Raw genomic sequence first — 25,080 nt, forward strand, 5'->3', positions numbered from 1 at the left:
GCAAATCAAATTAATCATCACAGTCTGCTGGTGCGTCCTAGTCACATCAAATTGCAATTTAGACGAAAAAAAGACATCCGGCGCTAGCAGAGTCCCTCCTGGCGAGCCAAGAGGGGCTTTTTGGTGCAACTACTGCAATGATGTGTAAGGACTATTTAGAGGAATCATTGTTGGAGTCTGCTCAGTGATAAAAAAAAAATATTGACATATGCTTTGAAAAATGGCTGAATTCTTTCAGAACTCTGAATCTAAATTAGGATTTGGTACATCCCTACCTTTGTACTGAATGTTGTATACGCATAATACTACAGTATATTTGTTTGGCATCTCTGGTTTCTTTTGTGAACTCTAGGGGGCATTTTAATCTTTGTCATGGGTTATCTCTAGAATGTCACAACATAAACATACTATGATCGTTTGCAATGGTACAAAACAATATAGAGGAAATACCCTTTTTCACGTGTTTGCTGCTATGATCAAGGTTTAAGATGACTTGGCTTTTCATCAATAGTTTGTATCATTTCAGCAGAGAGGGAAATATGAATTGTAGTTCTGAAATGTATTTTCAATTGTATCTTTTTATTATGTATTTACGGTAATGGCCATCACCATTGCTAGTGTGATTTACCAGGGAACCTTGCTACATTATTACAATATACCTCACATGCTTAATATTACATGCCTCTACTGTTAATATATTGTCAAATAAACTCATTTTTGTGGATGAAAAACAAAACTATTGTTTGGAATGATATGTATTATTGAATCATATAAAATATGGTCAAAAAAATTTTAAATCAGCATTCACAAGATTGCTAACAAACATCTAGGTGCTGCATACCCTGCACTTATGCCCTTATTTATTTAATTATGTTTATCAGGTTTTGTATTATCTGTAATTAATGCAAATGGGAAAAGATGAGATTGAGCAACTAATATTGTTTGTTATAAGAAGTGACAATGGTTTGCAGTGGTATTTGGGCCTGATTCAGAGATGGACGTACATCCTGTTGCGACTGCGACTTTGTACATCAACAACTGTGTGAAAATATACAAATGTTGCAGCCATCTATATTTGTATCAAGACAACCACCGGCAGCTATGCAAATCTAATGGAATGCATACAAAGATGTACCATCGGACGCATATCAGTCAATTATTGAACTTCTGAGGAAGGTCCCGAAATTGGTTGAAATACGCCTGCGTTTGAGTAAGCACCACCCTGTTGCCGCCCAGAAACAGACCCTGCCTGTCAATCACTTTGCAAACAAAATCTCACTGTGAGTGACGCCATGCGTCTCCGACGAATGTGCAGTAATTAAAACATCAGTCAACTGCAAAAATATTGGATTTGTGTCCATCTCTGAATCAGGCCTTTAGTCCCGGTTATTTAGTAGTAGTCTAGGTCAAAGACACCATTTTCTGAGCCTGTAAAGTCTTCCTATTTTTTCTATTTAGTTATCAAATACAGAACACAACATTATCCCATCAGTTTACTCCATCCTTGACATCCTGCTCTTTCCCTTCTTTATCTTTATGTTTACTCTCATCCCTCCCTCTGTTTCCTCCTTATTGCTTCCTTATGCCTCTCTCTATCAGCTAACCCTCTCTGTTCTGTCTGTACCATCCCTACTGCTGTCGTTCATCCCCCCAGATAACACTCTCTGTTCTGTCTGTACCATCCCTACTGCTGTCCTTCATCCCCCCAGCTAACCCTCTCTGTTCTGTCTATACATCCCTTCTGCTGTCCTTCATCCCCCCAGCTAACCCTCTCTGTTCTGTCTGTACCATCACTTCTGCTGTCCTTCACCCCCCCCCACTAACCTCTCTGTTCTGTCTGTACCATCTCTTCTGCTGTCCTTCATCCCCCCCCAGCTAAACCCCTCTGATCCAGCTGTAACCACTAAGTTGCTGTCCTCTCCGGTCAGCTAACTCTTCTCCTGTAAGTCCCTTGGGCCCTGCCCCTGCTGCTGTCCTTCCTAAACCCCCTTCCCCCAGCAAATCTTCTCTCTTTTCTTGTAACGTTGCTTCCGCTACTCCTACAGCCAACTATTACTCCTCATCTGGTCACCCAACTGCTAGTCCAGTCCATCCCCTCAACTCATTCTGTCTGATATCTCTCTTCATCTGGCCTGCCCTCTCCTCATCCTGTGTATAATTGGATAGAGACGTTAGTGGATGGAAGGTACGCTCGCCCTGTGGCTGCAATGGTAGTTGGGGAGTGTTGGATTGTGTATGTGGATGCTGGTGTGTATGGTGTGGTGAGGGGTGGGCCGAAAGAATGAGAGAGGCAGACACAAAGTGGAAGTGAACTGTTTTATTGGAGTAGTCACAATGCTTCTCCTATGTAGTCCTGGGCACAAGGTGGGTGTGGAGGTGGGTGAGAGATAAGGAGAGACTGGGGAGGTGGGTCGACCCTTTCAGGGGGCTCCTTTCCGTGCGGTTCAATAGACCGGCATGTTACCCCTGCTGGACCTTTGGTTGACAGTCTTTACCTCCTTGAAGAAGGCAGAACCCCTGCCGAAATGCGTTGGAGACCCCACTACGCCCACTCTCCAGACCCATGGCCTGCACCACCCGAAGCACCTCATCCACATGGGGACCTCCGGTTGGCAGGAGGGCAGCCACAGGACGAGCACACCTACCGTCCCCTAACGTCTCTATCCAATTATATGCAGGACCCGGTACGCCTGTGATCAGGAAGTGCAGCACCCGACTCACTGAACAACCACACCTTTCAACCTATTCACACACCACTTCTGCCCATACAGCAGAGCGCAGTCCTACAAAATCCATTACCGTCTCTCCTCATCCAGCTTGCCTCCCCCCCTCCTCATGCTCTGTGGTGCATAGCAGACAAATGCAGCACCTAAGAGAGTGGAGCCCGGAACATGTGCCCTAGCGCCGACCCTTAATCTGACTCTGCTGCGGTGCTGCCTGCCCTGTTGGGACATCCATGCCACCTCACACGTAGCATCACCTAGTTTTGTGACTGTTACTGTTGCAGTGTAGCATGAATGGGTGCAAGGGGAGTGGCGGGCCTTCTTTAGCCCAGGCCCCATAGCAACCGCATATCCTGCCCAATGGTAGTTATGCTTATGGATGGATGGAAAGATAGATAGATTTGATTATATTACTTTAGATTACAATTAGATTTACAATTAAAGTTCATTAGCAATTTCTAGAATCTGCTTCTGGCTCACAGAATCAAAGCCATCCACATTCATGCAATATAAATAATTGCATTGATGTGCACAAGTATTGGTCAGTGCTAGCCTAATAGCATCGCAGTACACTTATGTATAAGACACTACCATGAGTATTATCCATTTATGCCTCTTTGCTGACTTAATAAATTACATGCAACATTTTAGTATGCTGTGCTTTAATTATCCAACTGTGGGACACATGTCAGATTGTTGGCTAAGTAAATGTCTCATTATCTTTTTTTGCATTAGTTTTCATTTATTTACATTTGGTGTTTACTGTATTGTTGTGAAGATGTTATTTTCTCAGGGAATGTGGGCAAGCAGTGTGACAAAATACATAACTATACCTGAATACATTTTTAATCCCTCAAGGTCAGAATTCAAAAACAAAGACAGTATGCCTTATTAACATGCAAATACAGCTTATGTATACTATAGACTGTAAGGAAATTGTGTCTCAGCTACAAACAAATGAATCATTGCTGCCCTAGCATACTCTCTTTACTCTAGCTTTACTTGTTATCTGTATCGCGTTCCCTTGGACATCAGATTATAATTGCATTTTCCCAAATAAATCTTACAAGGGTCTGTCTATGGTGTGGTACACTTTTAGTCGTCATAAATGTGGGAAAAACATAACATGACACCAAATAAAATAACGTTCAGAAAAATGTAGTAACAAGTCCGCAAAGTCTGTGCATTATCTTCTCTCATTAAATGGGGGTATAATCATCTACTGTACAGTACAACAGGTATATATTTACAAAATTAAGACACAAGTCTTAGGACTATTAATTAATAGTCAAATTAACTACTGAATGGAACTGCCAAACTTCTCAATTTGTGTACATTATAAGTTCTATTTCAGATTGTTTCATTAGGAAAACTGAATAATTTTAATTTAAATGTAATTATTTTGCTGTTATGCTTTTTCTGTTCGGTATGTTTGTTATTCAGAAAGCTACTGATCACCTATACATTGTTAACAATGTCAATATTGATATCAATCTGTAGGTGAAGGGATTGTCTAAGCAAATAGGGGAAAGCATTGTGCCACTATAAGAAACATAGGAAGTGTGGCCCTGATTCAGAGCCGGACGCTCTGACCAGAGCGCTCGCTCTGAATCAGGGCCCACCTCCATTAATATGGAGCGTCCTCCTGGACGCTCGTATAGCTGTGGGTCACCACCCACAGCATATACGAGCGTGCAAAATGATGGTCGCGATGGTCTTGACCATCGCGTCCATCGAAACTGCGAGCAAAAGCCTGCGGTTGGGTTTTTCAACCGCAAGGCTAGGAGTGATTTTGGCTCTATCAGAGCCAAAATCACTCCCACTGACATCACTAGTGATGTCAGTGGGGTCGGCTTCAGACGGTAGGCGTTCCATGGGAACGCCTCCGTCTGGCAGGCACGCCCCCGGCACGCCCACCAAAGGGGGCGTGCTGTCAGTCACCATCGACAGCACGCCCCCTTTGATGAGACACTCCGAGCGAAGGAAAGTCCTTCGCTCATCGGGTCTCGCGCATGCGCACGACGGAGCTCCCTCCGTCGTGCGCATGCGCAGTGGGGACCATCGACCCACATGCGAGCGGACAGCCGCTCGCGAGTGGGTCTGAATGAGGGCCAGTGTTCCTTACACTCAAATTTAATTTAAAGCTTTTGAAATTGGTCTGAATTTTGTACTTTGTTTGGTACTTTGTTCTGTTTCTAGTAAAATATTAAGATGCCTTGCATACAAAACATTTTTTTATTTTTTTTCATTATGAAAGTCCTATGGCTATACAAGTATGTTGCTTAAAATGTACTTTTCTAAAAAGCTACCACAATACTGTATACCTTTTAGTTTCTACATTTCACTGCAAACTCACTTTGCTTTTATTACAGTTTTGGTTTGTTTTTATTTATTTAAGTTGTACCACAATTCTCTACAGCATTATAAACCTAGAGTGTCTTAGTGTATCATGTTAATATAAAACTCTCTAACACCAAGCTCACTTCACATCATTAGCATGCAAGCTGAGGCACCAACATTTAGTATGATGTAAATATATATAGATGTGACCTATAGCTAAGATAACATTTTTAATTCACCCTTGTTCCATTTTGGAATAAACATGAGACACTAATGCGGTTTGTGGCCATGTACTGTACATTTATGAGGCCACATGTTATTTGATATTGGAGGGTTATTCAATTCCCAAAACAGAGATACTAATATATAACTCACAATATCACTCAAAAGTGCCTAAATTAAGTAATAGCCTGTCTGCTGCTCATTCATACACATATTCACAGGCATTTATGCTTAAATGAACTTGATTTGTGAATATCATATACACAATATAACTCAGTACTTACTGCTATTGAAAAAAAATAGCAATAACTATATTTCTCCCTCATAGTACACACTCAAAATGTTTAAATATGACTTTTTAGTGTTCTCCTTATTCATCACGTCAGTGTAATTAATTATACTATATGTAACATTTTTTTATGGAAATTGTTAATGTCATAAAGTAGCAATGAACAGCAATAAAGAGTAATAAAGACAACATACAGACTGTAACTGGCTCAAAATAGATTTTGTTTTGCTTTTATTGACACAAATAAAAGCACCACTGTATTTGAAGCTCTAATGTGATAAAATGTAAAATCCTTTATTTCTTTACCAGAGGGTTTGAGGTGTTTTGTGAAGTTATGAAGTATCTGCTTGCATAACTGTAATATGCATGTACTGTCAACATGTTAGGTACCAAGCTAACGAATGCATTAAAATGCAGCATGCGTGCATGAGACATGAGCTTTGTTACATATACAGCAGAGATGAATGTAGATATCTGTCAGGTAAAAGTACTGTTTTTAGATCCTCAATACACCTGCTTTCTTGCTTCCCAGTACACTCTCACACTGCGAATGCAGCTATGCTGCTGTAGGCTACACTTGACAGAAATCTGCCAGAGCACATTTTAGTTCAAGTTACATGGATTGACTGTACCGCATGGTCACTCCCAGCCTTTCACTTTCAATTTTCCTCTGTTCGCTGAGCACCAAAGGCCTGAAACTTTACTTTTTATGTTGGGTGGAAAAAAGGTTTATGGAGACCAGTCAGAAGCAGAACGTGATGCTCTAAAGTTACGTGGACTGGGGAAAAACAAGAATATGTGAAAATTCTGCATGAGTTACAGTAGAAGGTTACTTTGTGTTTTGGAGATTATGGGATTCAAACACAATATTTTATTAAATTGAAGAAAAAATATAAATTTCTGTGCTTTTTAACAAATGCTTACTTAGATACATGTTTATTGCTAATTAACGTTATTCATTGATATCAGGATTATATGTTGTAATTTTAGTTTTTCACTTCCATGTTGGCATTGCATCCTGTGTGTGGATCTTTATGGAGAGTACTCATGTGCTTTCTAACATCAATCTTCCAATACATATGGCCATAGTAATTAGGGCTCCTACAGTATGTGGCCATGTTTTTCCCAGGAATGTTCTATTATTCAGGATTTCTTTGAAATTTAAATTCTAATTTCATTGAATACAGAATCTATATTTACTTCATTAGTAAAGTACTTTGTATAGACAGCTTGGAATAGTAGTTGTATAGCAGCTGACAGAGTAAAGGAACCCAGGGGATTAAAGGACTTTGCAAATATCAGGTCACAAAGGTTTCTGTCTCCAAATTATAGACCCTAGAACTCATAACCTTAACAAGATATATGAATGCTCCAGATTTATGTTACATATCCCCGTGATCTGATGCTACTTTGTCCTCTTTGTGACTATTTCCTGTAAGACACTTTATAGGTGATGCGTAATCTACCTAGCATTCTAAAAGGGTAAATGTATGCAAAACATTAATAGGACCAGTTCCACAGTGTCATAAACAGGCAAAATCATGAATGAACCAAAGGTATTTGCTTATTTCTTTTTATGCATTGTTTATGCAAAAAAACAAGGTTATTTCATTCAATTTTACTCATTTATGATATTGGTGTCTAGAATAATTTTACAAGTCTTTCATGCTTAAGTGAGCTTTATTCATACTGTATATAGCATTTTGAATTGTGATTTTTATTTTCATTTTTTTTATAGTTTGATATACAGTATAGCAGTTTTTTAGTCCATTTATAATGTGATCTTGTTGTGACTCTTGTTGCGAATCACCTCTGATCCTCACTAACACACAGTACACTTGGTTTTCTGTATTATGTTTTTCCCTGAAGATTTAAAAAAACTCAACATAAATCTGCACCTTATGGTGACCCATTTGACTAATTGGTTCAGTTATATTTTTATGTCTAAAACTGCCTGGCTTACTAAATGTTGTTGTGTTTACGTAAGTCAGTCAGTCAGCTGAAGAACATTATGGCTTAGTGTTGGCCCACAGTGCATTTTATTTACTATCTTATAAGCTTTTGTTATTGGTGTCAAGTTACATTAGAGAAATATGGAAGCAGGTAAAGAGGAATTCCGTTCACATTCAGTGTTCATGTATTATGTCTTTCTTCTTTTTAATAGGTTTACGAGGACAGAAAGGTGAGAGAGGTGAATTCGGAATTGGTCTTCCAGGGAGCCCTGGCCTCACAGGACCAATAGGTAATCGCTTCACATTGCTTCCTATGTTTTTCTGGATTTCTTTGCTGAAATAGCTTTATTGACCTTTTCTAAAACAATGTTATAAAATTTGTCTGTGAGTCAAACACTATGGTTAATTGAAGTCTATTCCTTTCTATTACATGTTCTCATACTTCTGCAAAAGTAATGTTACACCGTATGTACTGTACAAGTCATTTCAGTAATGGCCATCCTGGTAATTTATCTGTTAATACTATAATAATATTAAGCAGAGAATACTAAACTGGCCTTTAGGTACTGCTTTGTGTAATAATTTTAATTATTGTTATAGTTACATTAAGCATTAAAATTATGAAAATGTATTTACCATATGCTCACTTGCATGGTAGTTCATCCTTCCAGCACATTGATAGGTGTCAATATAAGCTACTTGACATCTCAAATACAATGCAACACATGAATTGACAATACATTATTCAAATAAATAGCTGGAAGATATAGGCTGTGTTCCTTGGCTTCAGCTCTAGCCATAAACTTCTGTCACGCTTGGCGCTGGGGGAGTGGAAACTCTGGGTCCGGGTTGCGGGAGGAAACGAAGGCGAGGGGCCTGGATATATGTTCTCCTCATCCACAGCTCTCGAGTGTTGACGAGACCTGGGCAATGGTGCGGAGTCTAACCCACAGGATGGTGTTCGCCAGTGACCCCTCCAATCGGGATTTGGGCTTAGCTGCACCCTGTGAGCAGGTCGCGGTCCTTTGACCAGGTACCCGAGCTCAGTGGGAATTGGAGACACAAATAACCGTGGCCCTAATAAGAGATGCCTAAGGTTTAAGGCACTGTGGAGTGATCCACAAACAACGTAAAGAAGTCTGGCAATACTGTAGCACAAAGTTCACTAGTGACACGTTTAACACACAGGCAGATATGGTAATTCACTGTTGTATGAAGTTCACTAGAGGCTCGTTTAGCACACAGGCAGCTGGTAATTAACTGTTGCACCTGGTTTACTAGAGACTTGTTTAGCACACAGGCAGATGGTAATACACTGTTGCATGAAGTTCACTAGAGACTTGTTTAGCACACAGGCAGATGGTAATTCACTGTTGCACAAGGTTCACTAGAGACATGTTTAGCACACAGGCAGATGGTAATTCACTGTTGCACAAGGTTCACTAGAGACACGTTTAGCACACAGGCAGATGGTAATACACTGTTGCAAGAAGTTCACTAGAGACACGTTTAGCACACAGGCAGATGGTAACTCACTGTTGCACAGGGATCACAGTAACGCCTTGGCACACAGGCAGAGATGGAACACACTGTAGAGGAAATAGAACGCCAGGAACCTGGACCGGAACTCAACTAGGGACTAGGAGACAACCGTTGTTCAGACAGTTTGCAGAAAGGTGGAAGCAGGCTATATACCTCACAGAACCCTTTGATAGGTGCACAGCGATCAGCTGACGCTCACCTATCCCAGGCCTGAAGTACAGTCACATGGGCCGACTGACATGGCGGCGCCCATGCCGGGAACCGCGAGTCCAGACACCGGACCGCCCACAGTCCCCTACGCACAGGGGAGAATGCTCAGCGTCCTCTCAGCCGCCGGGCCAGCTGCCCGACCGCCCGGGAGATCAAAGGAAGCCGGCGAGGATATAAGGCCGCGCAGATCCCCGGCAGAGCCCTGACAGTACCCCCCCTTTCAGGGTGGGCACCGAACACCCCATAGGCTTATTTGGAAATTTCCTATGGAAGTCTCGGACCAACCGTGGAGCATGCAAATCGGAAGCCTTGACCCAAGCCCTTTCTTCGGGACCATAGACCCTCCAATCGATGAGGTATTGAAGAGTATTAAACTTAAGGCGTGAATCCAAGATCTTCTCCACTTCAAACTCAGTACCCTGTAAAGTCTGTACTTGAGGCAATTTGGGAGGAACAATTTGAAATCGATTGAGCACCAGAGGACGTAAAAGAGAAATATGGAATGTATTGCAGATTTTCATTTGTGGAGGAAGTTCCAACTTATACACTACTGGATTGATTATCTTTATGATGCGATAGGGGCCAATAAAGCGTGGAGCAAGTTTCATCGTGGGTACCTTCAAACGAATGTTCTTGGAAGATAACCAAACCCTATCCCCAACTTTTAAAAAGGGAACATCTTAATGATGCGATAGGGGCCAATAAAGCGTGGAGCAAGTTTCATCGTGGGTACCTTCAAACGAATGTTCTTGGAAGATAACCAAACCCTATCCCCAACTTTTAAAAAGGGAACAGCCAAACGTTTCCTATCGGCAAATCTCTTGTAATTCTTTGAGGATTGTACCAAGGAATGGTGAATCTTATTCCACAGGGTTGAAAATGACTCAATCTCCTTGACTGCTGCCAGAATTTCTACCGCTGGAAGATGTTCGAAGTCAGGGACTCGGGGATGTCTACCGAAGACAGTGAAGAAGGGTGTGGACTTGGATGACGAATGATACTTAAAATTGTGAGAAAATTCTGCCCATGGTAAAAGGTCCACCCAATCATCCTGAGAAGATGATACAAAAAGCCTGATGAAGGTCTCAAGTTCTTGATTAACCCTTTCGGTTTGACCATTCGTTTGAGGGTGGTATGCTGAAGAAAATTTTAATTTAACTCCACATGTATTGCACAGGGCTCTCCAAAATTTGGCCACGAATTGGACCCCACGATCAGAGATTATCTCCTTAGGGAGACCGTGTAATCTGAAGATATCCCGGATGAATATTTTAGCCAATTGAGGAGCCGATGGAAGACCAACCAGAGGAACAAAATGTGCCATTTTTGAGAAGCGATCCACGACCACCCATACCGTATTGTGTCCCTTGCATCGAGGTAGCTCGGAAATGAAGTCCATAGAGATATGAGTCCATGGGGCAACTGGAACCGGTAATGGGCGTAATGGACCCATCACCCTCCTGCGAGGTGTCTTATGCTGCGCACATTTAATACAGGACAGGACATATTCTCTGACATCTCCCTTCATGGTGGGCCACCAGTAGGAACGTAGTAGGAATTGGTAAGTTTTAGTGATTCCTGTATGACCAGCAAATAACAAAGCGTGAGCCCATGTCAACAGTTTTTTACGTAAACTGGGGATAACAAAAATTTTTCCCGGAGGCGGAGAGGATATCTGTGTAGGAGCGAAAACAATTGGATCAAGAATTGGACGTATCTGCGGATGGTCCTCTTCCTCTACCATAGTCATAAAAGAACGGGAGAGAGCATCCGCTTTTTTGTTTAAAATGCCTGGTTGAAATTGAAGCCTTAGATTGAACCTGGAAAAAAAAGAGACCATCGGGCCTGCCTGGCATTCAATCTATCAGCAGTTTGTAGATAAGTTAGGTTCTTTTGGTCTGTAATGATCGTAACTGGAAATCTAGCTCCTTCCAGAAGATAACGCCATTCCTCTAGTGCCAAGCGTATAGCTAATAGTTCCTGATCTCCAATAATATAATTTTTCTCTGCGGGAGAGAATTTCCAGGAGAAGAATCCGCAGGGGTGGATCTTCCCATCTTCAGCGATCTGAGACAATACGGCCCCAATTCCAACAGAGGATGCGTCCACTTCTACCGTAAATGGTTGATCCAGCTGAGGCTGGCGGAGAATTGGGGCTGTGGAAAATGCAATTTTTAATTTTTTAAAAGCTTGTATTGCTGGATCAGGCCAAGAGGATGGGCTGGCTCCCTTCCTTGTGAGAGAAGTGATAGGAGAGACCAATGTTTAGAAATGTGGAATGAACCTCCTATAATAATTTGCAAAACCCAAGAAACGTTGAGTAGCTTTCAATGAAGTAGGCTGAGGCCAATCGGCAATAGCTTTCAGTTTATCAGGGTCCATTTGAAGAATTTTTCCAGAGATTATATGCCCCAGGAAGGGTACCGAGGTCTGATTAAAGAGGCATTTTGACAACTTTCCAAAGAGACAATGATTTCGGAGACGAGACAACACTTCTAGTACATGCCGATGATGGTCTTGTAAGTTTGTAGAAAAAATTAAAATATCATCGAGATAAACTACCACAAATTTATAGAGAATGCCCCGAAAAATCTCGTTGACGTAACCTTGAAATACAGCTGGCGCGTTACACAGTCCAAAAGGCATTACCAGGTACTCGAAGTGTCCATCCCTAGTATTAAAAGCGGTTTTCCACTCATCCCCTGCCTTTATTCGAATTAAATTGTAGGCCCCGCGTAAGTCTAGTTTGGTGAAAAACTGAGCTCCTCGGACCTTGTCGAAAAGTTCGGAAATCAAGGGTAGTGGATTCTTTATCGTAATTTGGTTTAGGCCCCGATAATCTATACAAGGGCGGAGCCCTCCGTCCTTTTTTTCTACGAAGAAGAACCCTGCTCCAGCAGGAGAGGATGACGGCCGGATAAATCCTTTAGCAAGGTTGTCCTTAATGTACTCTGCCATAGCGGTAGTCTCAGGAACAGATAATGGATAAACACGGCCCCGAGGAGGGGTCTTCCCCGGAAGCAGGTCAATAGCACAATCCCATGGTCGATGCGGAGGGAGTTTATCTGCCGCTTGTTCGCAGAATACATCAGCAAAATCCTGGTAGGGTTCTGGTAAATTGGACTGAGAGGGACCCACAGAGATAGAGGGTGGAGAGAACATCTCGGATGGACAGGTAACTGTGGTTAACTTACGCAAAGGAACCATCTTGGTCAAACACTTCTGTAAACAACTTGATCCCCAGGACAAAATTTGCATCTTATTCCAATTGAACACAGGGTTGTGCTTTTTTAACCAGGGTAGCCCCAACACCAGCTCATAGGGAGATTTAGGTAACACAAATAATTCCAGCCACTCCTGATGAAGACATCCAATCTTGATGGATACTGGATGGGAGAGAGAAGAAAGAGATTCTCCTAGCACTGTTTTACCATCTAAGCCGGAGAGTACTAGTTTATTGGGTAATGGAACGACAGGACGAGAGTATCTGAAATGAAATTGCCTGCCACTCCGGAATCAATTAGAGCTTTAACCCTCTTTGTCCTGGACCCATGGGAAAGCGACACTGGTAGAAGACTGTCTGTTATTTGGGATGACTTGGACATAACCCCTAACTGAATGCTCCCTACTTCAGTCAGGGTCTCGCATTTCCCGCAAGCAGAGGACAATTCTTCAAAATGTGGTCGGGAGCAGCACAATAAATACATAATTTACTTTGGAAATGCCTGTTGCGTTCTACAGCTGTAAGCTTGGACTTATTGACCTGCATGGGTTCTTCTTCACTACTAGGAGAGAGAGAAGACTGGTTCACAGGAGGAGTACGGACCTGAAAGCATTCCCCCCTGCCTCTACTAGCCCAGCGTTCCCGATGGCGAAGGTCGATCTTGATGCAGAGGGAGATGACATCAGCAAAGGACTCCGGTAAATCTCTGGAGGCCAACTCGTTCTTCATCCTTTCTGATAGTCCATGGAGGAAGGATGCCTTGAGAGCTTCCTCGTTCCACTTTAGCTCAGATGCCAGGGTTTGAAACTGAACTACATACTGACCAACAGATCGGGTCCCCTGGCGCACACGAAGCAAATCGGATGAGGCTGAAGCGGAGCGGCCTGGTTCGTCAAAAACGGATCCCCGGCAGAGCCCTGACAACTTCTATATCCCACACTTCTTGCTCTACCTAATATGGCACCTGTAAAGTATCAATACTGAGACCTTGAGCATGCTTGGTCAAGTTCTCATTCAGGGGCAAGGTCGGACTGACCCTCAGGGGTACAGGGGAAATCCCCGGTGGGTTCCACTGCCAGATAGCCCCACCTTTTCTAATGTCAGGTTTCAAACAGTGTTCTCAAATTACATTGTGACCTTATTACAGGGTCAGTTATCTGGATGAACAGACCATGCACTGTAGAATCCATGTTGTCTGCAGGCTATTATCAAGCAGTGAAAAGCATGGAGAAGTGGACCAGTGGAAAAGTTACCCATAGCAACCAATCCGCTTTGAAGTAGCATTTATAAAGTACAGTCTATAAAATAAAAGGTAGGAATTGATTGGTTGCTGTGGACAACTTCTCCACTGGTCCACTTCTCCATGCTTTTCACTGCTTGATACATAGACCCCTATGACCTCTATGATGGATGGCCAGGCCTCCCCACTCTTTTAAAACTAATAGTGACGTAAGTTTGGGTGCAATCATGTTTTATAGAAAACAATATCACTTTTTCTTTAGGTGAACAAGGTCCTTCTGGCACTCAAGGACCTCCTGGACAACCTGGCATAGGTGGAAGGTGTAACCCAACAGACTGCTACTATCCCACTGCCCATGGGCGAGCAAGATTGAATGGAAAATAACACTGACTTTATCTAATGAAGATAACAGTTCTCCCTGCACATTGAAGATGTGGAGGAACCATCATGCAATGCTGTCCATGCATTACTAAGTGGCACAGTGAGACACAATGCAGACATAAAGTGGGTCAACATTGTGGTGATTCAACTGCCTCAAAGGAGTTTATATGTGGTATAAGACTTATTTCCACTCTCAGCGGCAGAATCATCTACTATTTTATTTTGCCATGGAGCAATGCACCCAGTTTGCCACTTAAAGAAAGGGTGTTATAGGGTATGGGTAAGTGTTCTGTATTACAACAGCACATTAAGGCAGATTGCATTAACATCAGAAAAAGACTTATTACATACATATTTTATAGGTTTTTTTTGTTAATTAAAAAGAAGAAAATATTCAGTGAAATGTGCTGTAATGAATTGGGTATTGTGTGTTGTCTTTAGCAACATACTGGTTATATCGTACTTTGTTAAAGGTTATAATTGTCTTCACTTGAGCCATAATGTATGGAAAATACATTACAATACTAGCCTACACTTCTCCAGCTTCTATGGTTGCACATACAAGTCTTTAGAGGATTTTATCTTAGCCTCTAAGTTTCTCTTCTCTAAAGTTTATTCTTTGTCATTCATCACAGGCAACATACAGATTCTCTGTGACATTTTGTATACATCTAATGAAAATAGATTTTGTATTTGTATGTTATATACATCACAGTGTACTAAAAAGTTTGATTGTATACCTTCAAATCAGATTAAGGGGTCTATTTACTAAGCAGTGTTAGGAGACAGAGTGAAAAGTGATAAGACAGTGATAAGGTGCCAGCCAATCAGCTCCCAACTGTCATCTCACAGGCTGTGTTTGAAAAATGACAGTTGGGAGCTGATTGGCTGGCACCATATCACTTTATTATCACTTTTCACTCTGTCTCCTAACACTGCTTAGTAAATAGACCCCTTAGGCTAATGTTACAAGAGCTCCAAAACAACAGAGTTTTACAGATAAAACAGATGCCCCTTTTTACTTATCTACAAAACACTGGAACAAGAAGCAACAAAAAAGTCAGCATATAATAAAATAAACAGTGATATGGTATCACCAGAAGCTGGACAATATTTGCACAAAATTGTGTTACTGACTGTTAAACTGTGTTTGTGTATAGAATAAATTAGACCTGGCAAAGTATTAAGGCAAAACAACGAGCAGAATAGGCAGCACACAATAGACATGAAGAAAGATGGAATAAACATCTGAAACATTGCACTGAACTTAGACTAAGTATTTTGTGACCTTTTAAATCTGTGGATGTGCTGCCTATTCTGCTTGTTTTATATATATATATATATATATATATATATATGTATATACGTATCAGCTTTATTTCAAATTGATTTAAACATTTTACCTTTCTCACATATAAAAATATTATTTTTCTATGTATAATTTTATTGATTTTCATTTAGTGACCATTTTCTTAGTTAATTATCTGTCATGTTTGAGATGTGATATGTATTGCACATGACTTACTACAGTCTTACGTTTTTTACTCATGTATAGTGTCTGCCCATGCATAGTATTTCAAATACTTTAAAATCCTTAACTTACAAAATGTCAACAGAATGATTTTGTTAAGTATATTTTTGAATATAAATATTTTATGTGGCTGGAGTAATTTAGATTCATCATGTATGAGTTTCATCTCTATTGATTCATAAATTGCAATCCATGAATAGCTACAGTATTATCAATACTGCTATTATTATTATTTTTTGTTATTGATATACATTAGTATTAATGGACTAGCCCGGTACAGTAAATTACAATTAACAAAGACTAAATTGGCCTCTTTAAATTCAGTGATCTAAATTAAATAGACATAGGTGTCCTTAATCATAATCTCTGACAAACATTTTCTTTAATTCCTGTCCTAGTGACCTTTATGCGGCATGGCGACATTGCACATTACCTGCACTGCACATAACTCTGTACACCACACCATCATATAATTGTTTGAAGAAATACAAAGCCTAATACATACAATATACATATTTTTTAAGGAGACAGGTCACAGTCACATGGGTCTGCATGCCTCAGCATGCAGTGATGACAACCAGTAAAAACAACTTGGCACAGCACTGGACGTTTCCATGGATGCAAATACTGTATTTATTGCGATTTAAACTAGAGCAGAGAGAGTCACCCTTGATACTATGAATATTTGATCACAATCATTTTATTATTATTATTATTATTATTATTATTATTATTATTATTATTTATTTCAGTAGTATGAGGGTACTATGTATGGGTCAGATGCTAACTGTATATTTTTTCTACTTCCTTAAAGTCTTAACATGTTTTAACTTTTGCTTTTCTGTTCCTATTTTTGTCATATTTACATTCAGGAATAACTGAAAGGTGACATTATTATGCACGTTGCATGAGTGCAGGGAGTTTACATACAATACAGAGAGACTTTGTATATTTTGAGATTTTATTTGTTGAAAACTTTATAAGTTTGCATTCAGTTTTATTTTATGCCTTTTTAAAAACTTTTTGCAGTAATAGTGTTAAGTACTGTACAATTACAGCCTGTGTGTATATATATATATATCTATATATATATATATATATATATATAGATATATACAGTAAGCCACATTTATTATTGTTACTTTTCATGCTGCAGCATTTATAATAATGTGCACTAATTTAATCTAACATTATACTTTTTAAATTGAAAGTAAACTACTAATCTTTTCATTTTGTTTTTATAAATGTGTATATTACAGTCTCAAAATATGTATTTTGGATTGGTTATATTATATTTTTGTAGGTATACCCAATTTAAACTTAAAAAACGTTTATACCCTGGAGCACTAAAGATGTGGAGTGACCTGTAGATGAGCTGTATTACAGTGCAATATTTGTCACATTAATCCTATTATTCAGCTGCTGTTTATAATTGACAATTTAATATAATACAGTTGCAGTGTGAGACCCTGTACTCGGTGCCTGGCTGTCAATGAGAGTCTTGGGTACCAGTGAAGCAGGCAGGGATCATAGGTTTCTGACTACCCAATCGCTGCACATTGCTTTCAAAGTGAATTATATGTACAGCTCAATAGGAAACTCAGACTTCCGCAGTGAACACTGTACATCTATGGATTTCTCCCAGATTAGTGAAGCCCTACTTCTACAGCAAAGGAGATCTCCCCATCTGTCAGCATTAATAGAAACAGCATAACCAGGGCCATAGAGACAGCTGTGAGGCCCATGTACAGTACTAAAGGAGGTATCTTCAAATCTGGGAGGTGAGGCCACACCCTCTCCAGAAAAAAAGTATTGAAAAATACTATGTGCAGAGCACATACACACACACACACACATACCTTGAGCATAGCCTGCATATGACAGTGCCTGACATGTCAACTGCAGTTAAATCTACTGTATGTCACACTGAATTCGTCGCAGCTGTGGGAGATCTGAGACTGGCTTCATTGTTTTAAAAATATGTATAACCTATCTTTATTCCTAGTCCCGAGTACTCAAAGACTAGACAATTAAGGACTGAAGCAGAGTTGGCCACAATGGTGCCACAAATTGAAGGTCGTGAAAAGATGTAATAACATGCAGCAACAGTAGCAGATGCACCAAATAAACAGCAGACATAATTAATATACACTTTCATCAATGTTTTTAACCATTTGTTTTGCTAGCAAAACACACCCTCGCTAATAGGCATAAATAAAACATCAAAAACCTAATACAGCATAAATAACTGTCCTTCTCGTGTATGCAGAAATACATGCGCGCAAAAGCAACAAAGAAACACTTATCAGCATCAGTGGTGTATATGCAATTATTTATTAACAGAACAAAACTGGGTAATAACAGATAGACATAGAGGTAGGAAGACCCTGCTCACAAGCGTACAATCTATAAATATGCAATCAGCCAGTCACAAGTGATTCACTAGTTCTGACGATTGTCTTCATCAACAGCTAATAATATGGCTTTCCATATGTGTGCCGGTCCCAGTCTGCATATGTTCACAGTTGCACACAGTGCCAGATTACAAAATAGGCAGAGTAGGCACCGGCCTAAAGGCCCCGCGCCATTTAGGGTCCCTGCTACAACTGATCAAAACAATATTGATTTGATCTTGAAAGAAAATTACAATCAAGCTTTCTTAAATTGTTTCCAAAAGATAGAAAACATGAATCAACTCTAAGGGGTCAATGTACTAAGGGGAGAAAAGGGGTAAAAATGCTAAAGGCAGAGAAAATCCCTGTACATACCGCTTCTCAGTATGTACTATAGGGATTTTCTCTGCCTGCAGCCTGCCAGCGCTAAGTGCAGGCTACAATATCACACTGGACCTGGGGCACTTAGCGCTGCCATAAACACCTATGGCAGCGCTAAGTGTCCCAGGTATTACTAAGAGGAGATGTCACTTACTGACTGCTGACTTCTCCAGTGCTGATATCACCTCCTGTAGCTGCCGTTATCTGCTTCTCCTCACTGGAGAAGCAGGACTTCAGCTGTGTCAGGTTGGCCGTTTTTAAATAAAGTTTGTTTAAAAAAAAAAGTCACTGCTGCTGCCGGACGGAGCCTGGAGATGGTGAGTCACACACAGGGCTTTCATGGGAAGGGAGTGTTAGCTGTTACCGCCGAGGGGGTGACTTAACGTTCACCCTCCTCGGCTGGTCTATTTTTAGTAAGTGCTGCATTAGCCAGCTCCTGCTTCGCAGCGGTAGCAGGCGAAGCAGGAGTGGCATTAACGCAACGTCTTAGTAAATAGACCCCTCAGAAACAAAAACTTTACATTAAAGACTCTATAGAGAAAATACTGTATTATTGTAATGTACCAATTAACTTAAAGTACATAAACCATAGATTCAAATTACAGTTTGTCTCTTAAAAGCTCATCTTCTGTCAGCTGACAGTTTGTAAAAAAAATTTGGTGCAACCTATGTACTATTTATTAAAATTGTTTTTTTTTGTAAAATTAAAAACGGAGATATCTTTGCAAGGGGGCCCCAAGATTTAGACTGCCTAGGGGCCTCCACAGGGTTTAATGCGGCACAAACATACTGTAATTGGCCTTTGATAGAACGCCCTCTCACTAGGCAGATGTATGTGCCACAATCACACATCAGCATACAGTAGGTGTATACAGTAGGTGAGCATTTGCTTTTCTATGGAATACACAGAGTAAGTAAGGTGCACCACACTAACTGGCATAGTACTCATTCTGCATCAGCCCCTTTGTCAGTAGAACACAATTCAGGATGACACTAATTGGGTAAAAGTATTTATTGGAGGATTTGTGGAATTTATGTATTTTCACTAATTTTACCTGTGTTTTTCTCTGTATAATGTACTTAGAATAAAAATAGCTGATTTCACTTTGTCTCCATAAGAACTCTATCTCCCCACCTTAAAAAAATATCACATTTATTGGGGACAATAAAGCTTTCAAAAGCAGTGTCTGCAGTCATGGAGGGGTTAATGCAATTTACATTTTTACAGGAATTTCCCAGCATTGCCTGCTACATGCAAGTACAGTAGCAGTAATAGGCTGTGTGTGCCTGCTATCTGGAAGAGGTGAGGGATGCAACTATCATATACTGTGTCTCACTCTTTTTTCACAGCCTTTCTTTCTTAAAGCAGCTGTTTTTCTATGGTAGTGAAACAGGTTATTATCTCAATACAGATGGTGAATAAGGTTACGGCAACTTTTTAAGGGCCTCTTTAGTTATGTAAATAAAAATATTTGTTATTATTGCAGCTATCATCCTTGACAATTTAGATGACAACCCAATAAGCAATGCTTTAACTCCTGGGTCTGACATGAGCAAGGGATAACGGGCTTAATTCAGAGATGGACACAAATCCTGTCGCAACTGCGATTCCGTATGCAGCAGACTTGTGAAAATTTGCTAATGACTCAGCCATCGCCTTGTGCATTGAGAGGCCCACCTCCAGGGTCTGATATCCGCTGCTCACGCCCAAAGGCGGAAACATCGGTTGCACATCAAACTTCTGGGCGCACCTACGCTGTCTCAGACAGAGTGCTCTCTTATGATGCCAGGGCCTGTGCAGCTACAAATGAATTTGCAGAGGCTCACCAGAAAACAGTCCCAACACTCCTGCGTTTCTCTCACCACCCCAATTACCTCCCCCAAACGCTGACTACTCACTTTGCAAATAAATATTCTCTGTGATCGCCATTGCTAATCTATCACTGCGCATGTTCAATGCGGCTTTGACACATGTACAGTCGCCAAAAATCGCTCCACTGCCTGCAACATCGACATTCCCTCTATCTCTGAATCAGGTCCAATGACCACACCTGCAGGCAGCATTACACTGTTTTGGTCTTGTAACTGAAGGGCAGTGTTTCCCAACCTCATCCCTCAAGGCACATTAACAGTCCAGGTTTTAATGATACCTATGCTTCGGCACACATTTTAAATAATAATAATTGACGTACTGATTCAGAGGTGGACATAATGCCAATGTTTTTGCAGATGACTAATGTTTTTCTACTGCGCCTGCTTCTAATTTGCATTGCGCATGTGTCACGATAGATTTAAGATGGCGGTCGTAGTGTACCGTAACTTTGGACGCAGAGTGAATGACATGTAGTGAGCATTTACGGGAGATAACGGGTATGGCGAGTAAAACGTAGGCATGTCGCAACCATTTTGGTTGGCGTGTCCTTGTACACAGTGGTACTGGTGTCTTCATTCTGACACTGAACTTCAATGGTGCGACTGTTGGTGCGTCTTTGAATGCAAGCCGCGGATTTGAGACTCCAGCAGAGGCGAGCTCAGGGAGGACAGAAACCTCCCGTGGAGCAGAAGGGCACTACAAAAGTGGCGGTAGCATATCTTCTCAATTCCTCTGCGTACAAATATGCAGTGGTGATGGGATTGGTGTCCACCTCTGAATCAAACCCTAAGTCACCTGTGCTCAAGTATGGCTAACCTTAAACCTGGACTGTTAATGTGCCTTGAGGACAGAGGTTGGGAAAACAGCTGTAAGCTTTTCAGCTCAACATGCTAAGCACTATAATGATAATGTCTTTTAGGAAGTGAAGTTAGTTATAAGTTCATCTATAGGGAATATGTGGAAACAGGCATCTGTTACAGTAACCCTCATGTCTGAGATCACATATGTTATGGCATATCATTATCTGTACTATTCAACTCTGTTTCATTAACATGTGGCATAAAGTGTCCTGCCACTGTGTACTTCATTAGTACCGCAATATAAATGCAACATCATCTTTCCTCAAACAAGCTTCTGTACCATCTCCTCTGACATGAGCTATTTGAATTGTATTGAAATTGTGATTATCTTATTTTCTGTTCTTCACTTGTCTTTTACCAGAGATAACAAGGTATAGTTGCTCACCTCTGTCATCTACAATGACATTTAGGGCTTACAATGCAGAGTCTGCATTTTTTCTTGTCAGGTTTTTGTGTAATGTTACTTTAATGGTTAAGTAGCCATGTTATTTCATCACTGAATCACTTTGTAAAGTTGTATGTCTTTACATATCAATTGCTGCTTATATTTTGACAACTACTGAATAATTGAATTTGTTTAAGAAGGTTGTGCTCAAGCCTATCACTAATAAGAGTAAATGCTGTCAGTCAATTGACTTATGGGGATTAAAATAAGAATCATCATGAAACTTTCACCTGAAATATAGGGCCAGATTTAGAGGTGGATGCAAACTGAATGCAATGCTGATGTTAGCGGAGTTAAGCGATTATTTGGTACAGCGCATGTGCAAATGTTCTGAAAACCCCAGCGGCGCATGCATTCATCAAAATGTAACAGAAATGAGCTGTTGCATATGGGATCACTGGCATTCCAAATGGCGTTGCAACAATATTTGTGTTCCTGGGAGGTGGCCTGAACTGTGCGCTAAAAAGGTCTATCTCAGGGGCCTGTTATGGTAGTGTCACAGGTGTGTCATTGAATGTGGCTATGTTCTCAGTCGCAGAGCCACAGCCACAGAGGCCATATTTATACGGAGTTGAGGAGGAGACACTGTGTCTGCCATAGGCTGGTGCAAGGGTTGATGGTGCTAGTAATGGTGTGCCGATTGTGAACCACGGTGGAGTTGTACCATCTATGGGTACTGAAAGTGGGCGTCCCAGGGCTTGTACTCTTTGGCACTCACTAGTGCACGAGGGGAAGTCTGAAACTAGCATATGTATATACCACCGCTGTGTCTCAGCTAAACATTGCAGTGGCTGCTGCAGTTGCGTGCATCTCTACATCAGGCCCATAGTGTGTATGTTATAAGGTATTGCTTTTCTAGTTACAAAAACAATGCAAAGTAAGCACAGATCAGTATTTTGGCATTTAGGGCTGTGTACAATCCATTTAATACAAAGAAGTTGACATGGAAATAACAAACACCATGGGGTATATGTAATAGTCTGTGGACTTCAAGCATCGGTGTGTCCCGTGCAAGACATCCGATGTTTTAAAGTAGCAGTCATTTAAAAGGCTAAATCAACCAAGCTTTGCCTTTTTAAATGACTGCTACATTAAAACATTGGACAGTATTGCACAGAACTCACCAATGCTTGAAGTCTGCAGGCTATTACATATGCCCCCTTATGTTATATACACCAATATAGTATAGAGGAGAGGTGATTTGGAAATAAACAAATATCCTTGGTAATTGTGATTTGTGATGCTCATAAGTATTGGTGTCTGCTATTTCAAAATATGTTACTTTGAAATAAAGAAGCTTATAGAAAGAATATAAAATTGTCCTTCTGTCTGGTCAAAATAAATCTTGTTTCATTTATTCTGTTTCAAACACAATGGACTTTGAAAGATCCCAAAAATCCAAACATTGAAAATTGAATTTATGAAGTATATAGTAATACAATGATTTCAGTAACCCTGATAACTCACCCTGATTCTGAGTAATAATACCAGCGCTCACCACCACAAACAGTTAACAACCTATAGCTCTTAGACATTGGCAAAAGTGTTGCTGACATATTTCACAATACTTACATAACACAGTAAAGATGTGGTATATACCTCAATCGTGTCCTTATATGTGACTCTGTCTCAGGGTTGGACTGGCCCACAGGTGTTAAGGGGAAATCCCCAGTGGACCCCATTACCTGAGGGCCCCACACCTTCCTCTAATGTCAGGTTTCAGATTGTGCACTCAAAGTTTACATTGCTATTCTATTAGATGGTCAGAGACATGGGAGCCAGAGTGGAGGTTGACCACGCCCCCTGTGGTAACTGGCCACACCCCTCAAGCATTGGCCACTGCAATCCCCCAGTGGGCCTTTCATTCACCAGTCTGACACTGCTCTGTAGAAGCAATCTGTGCAAAGCCTGAACAAGTCAGCAACAAGCCAGTGACTCTTGTGTAGGCATATGTACTGCTCCGCACTACAGCTTTATGCTCCATGCTGATATCAGGCGTGCCAGCCTGCTAAGCAGAAAATGCTCTTCTGTCAATGCCAGCAACAAAACAAAAATACAGGTGCTAAAACATCACAGCAGTGCAGAAGCCATAGTCACTACCATGTGTTTGCAGATCACAAATGTTTTTTATTTTGTCTCACTACGTACAAAGCAACATAATTTTAATGTATAATACACAGGTAACATAGGACTCCCATAATGTTCCAAATAATGTAATATTTTGTTAGGAAATAAATGATTTCACCAGGATTTAGAATACTGTTAGGGCAGGGGAGTATTAAGAAATGATTCATATAGCTGTATTCATCAAAGTAAAGCTGGTCATTAGGGACTGAAGAAAGCACATGTAAAAGGATATTGCCTCCTAATAATATGAGCATAAAATAAACAAGGTGCATTAATCACCCAGACAATACAAAATAGGGGATTAGGGAAGAGATGTTCTTTGCAGCTTTATCACAGGCTGCTGGAAATAGAATTGAGCTATAATACTGTATCTGTAGAAAAGACTTAGCAGGACCCTACTTTAGCATACACTGTATTGCAGAATATTGAATTCAGTAGAAAATTCCCTTTAAACACCAGCCCTGTGCTTCTGATCAGATATTGAGCTTTTATATATCTCTGTGGCCCTCAATCTCCCCCCAATAGTCTGTACTGATTTTATTTATGATTCCGCTCTGACATTTAGTTATAGCATAATATATATCTAGCATTTCCCAAGAAATACCGTAGTCAGACAGATTTGTTCTGCATTATCTATAAACATATCCCTTGCGTATGTTAGATTCATAAAGCGCGTCTATTTCAGACCAGATTTTTATTCTACTGCAATCTTCAATGCTTAGTATGTTCTATAAACTGTCAGTTAAAGGGTTAGGTAAGCTCCTTGCTGCAGAGCATAAATAAATATGAATCATAGTATGGTATTGGATTTTAACTTAAAAAAATGTTGAGCAGTGCAAAATGTGATCATTTGAGTCTAATTAACTATACTCACATTACATTGCCTGTTTTCTTCATGTTTTGCTTCACATACTACTGATGCCTGCTGACTTTCTGGCTGTCCCCTCAGGGTCGTGGCAGCGCAAAGGTGCGGAGGCGTGGCTGCGCGATCGCTTCATCGCAGCTTTACACCCCCGCTTTACAATGCCGAGATTTCCGGCATTGTGGTCTCTCACACTGTTCATGCTCTGGTAACACGCATATACTAACTATGGGCAATGTAGAATCATATGCATTTCACTAGTGGCTGTGGAGGCTTACCTGGGCTGTAACGATGCACACTCACATAGGCAATCTTAGGCAAGGGTGTGACAATGAGAGGTGGAAGTGTACACCTAGTATTGGCTGGTGCAAGGGTGCTTTGATAATGATGACTGCTATGAAACTCAGTGTATGGATAGGGTAGATCCGGCCACAAAGATTCGTACAAGTGTACATACAAGCAAATATACACATCTTTTGTCATGCA

At 40.7% G+C, this 25,080-nt stretch overlaps 1 protein-coding gene across 4 annotated transcripts in view; it reads left to right on the plus strand.

The window, feature by feature from the left end:
• The window catches only part of COL19A1 (collagen type XIX alpha 1 chain), a 762,134-nt gene extending 747,256 nt beyond the window's left edge, over positions 1 to 14,878 (plus strand). For 3 of the 4 annotated variants that reach the window (XM_088471134.1, XM_088471139.1, XM_088471143.1), the window contains 2 exons: positions 7,739 to 7,816; positions 14,004 to 14,878. In XM_088471134.1, coding sequence (XP_088327260.1) covers positions 7,739 to 7,816; positions 14,004 to 14,125 — 200 coding nt within the window. In that variant the 3' untranslated portion in view covers positions 14,126 to 14,878. Of the gene's footprint in view, positions 1 to 7,738; positions 7,817 to 14,003 lie in introns of those variants that run through there. The other variant, XR_015878306.1, reaches the window with a different exon arrangement.
• The last annotated feature ends 10,202 nt before the right edge of the window (positions 14,879 to 25,080 follow it).

The sequence above is a fragment of the Taudactylus pleione genome, unplaced genomic scaffold (assembly GCF_031769625.1).
Source record: "Taudactylus pleione unplaced genomic scaffold, aTauple2 ptg000015l, whole genome shotgun sequence".
In the NCBI taxonomy this organism is placed as follows: domain Eukaryota; kingdom Metazoa; phylum Chordata; class Amphibia; order Anura; family Myobatrachidae; genus Taudactylus; species Taudactylus pleione.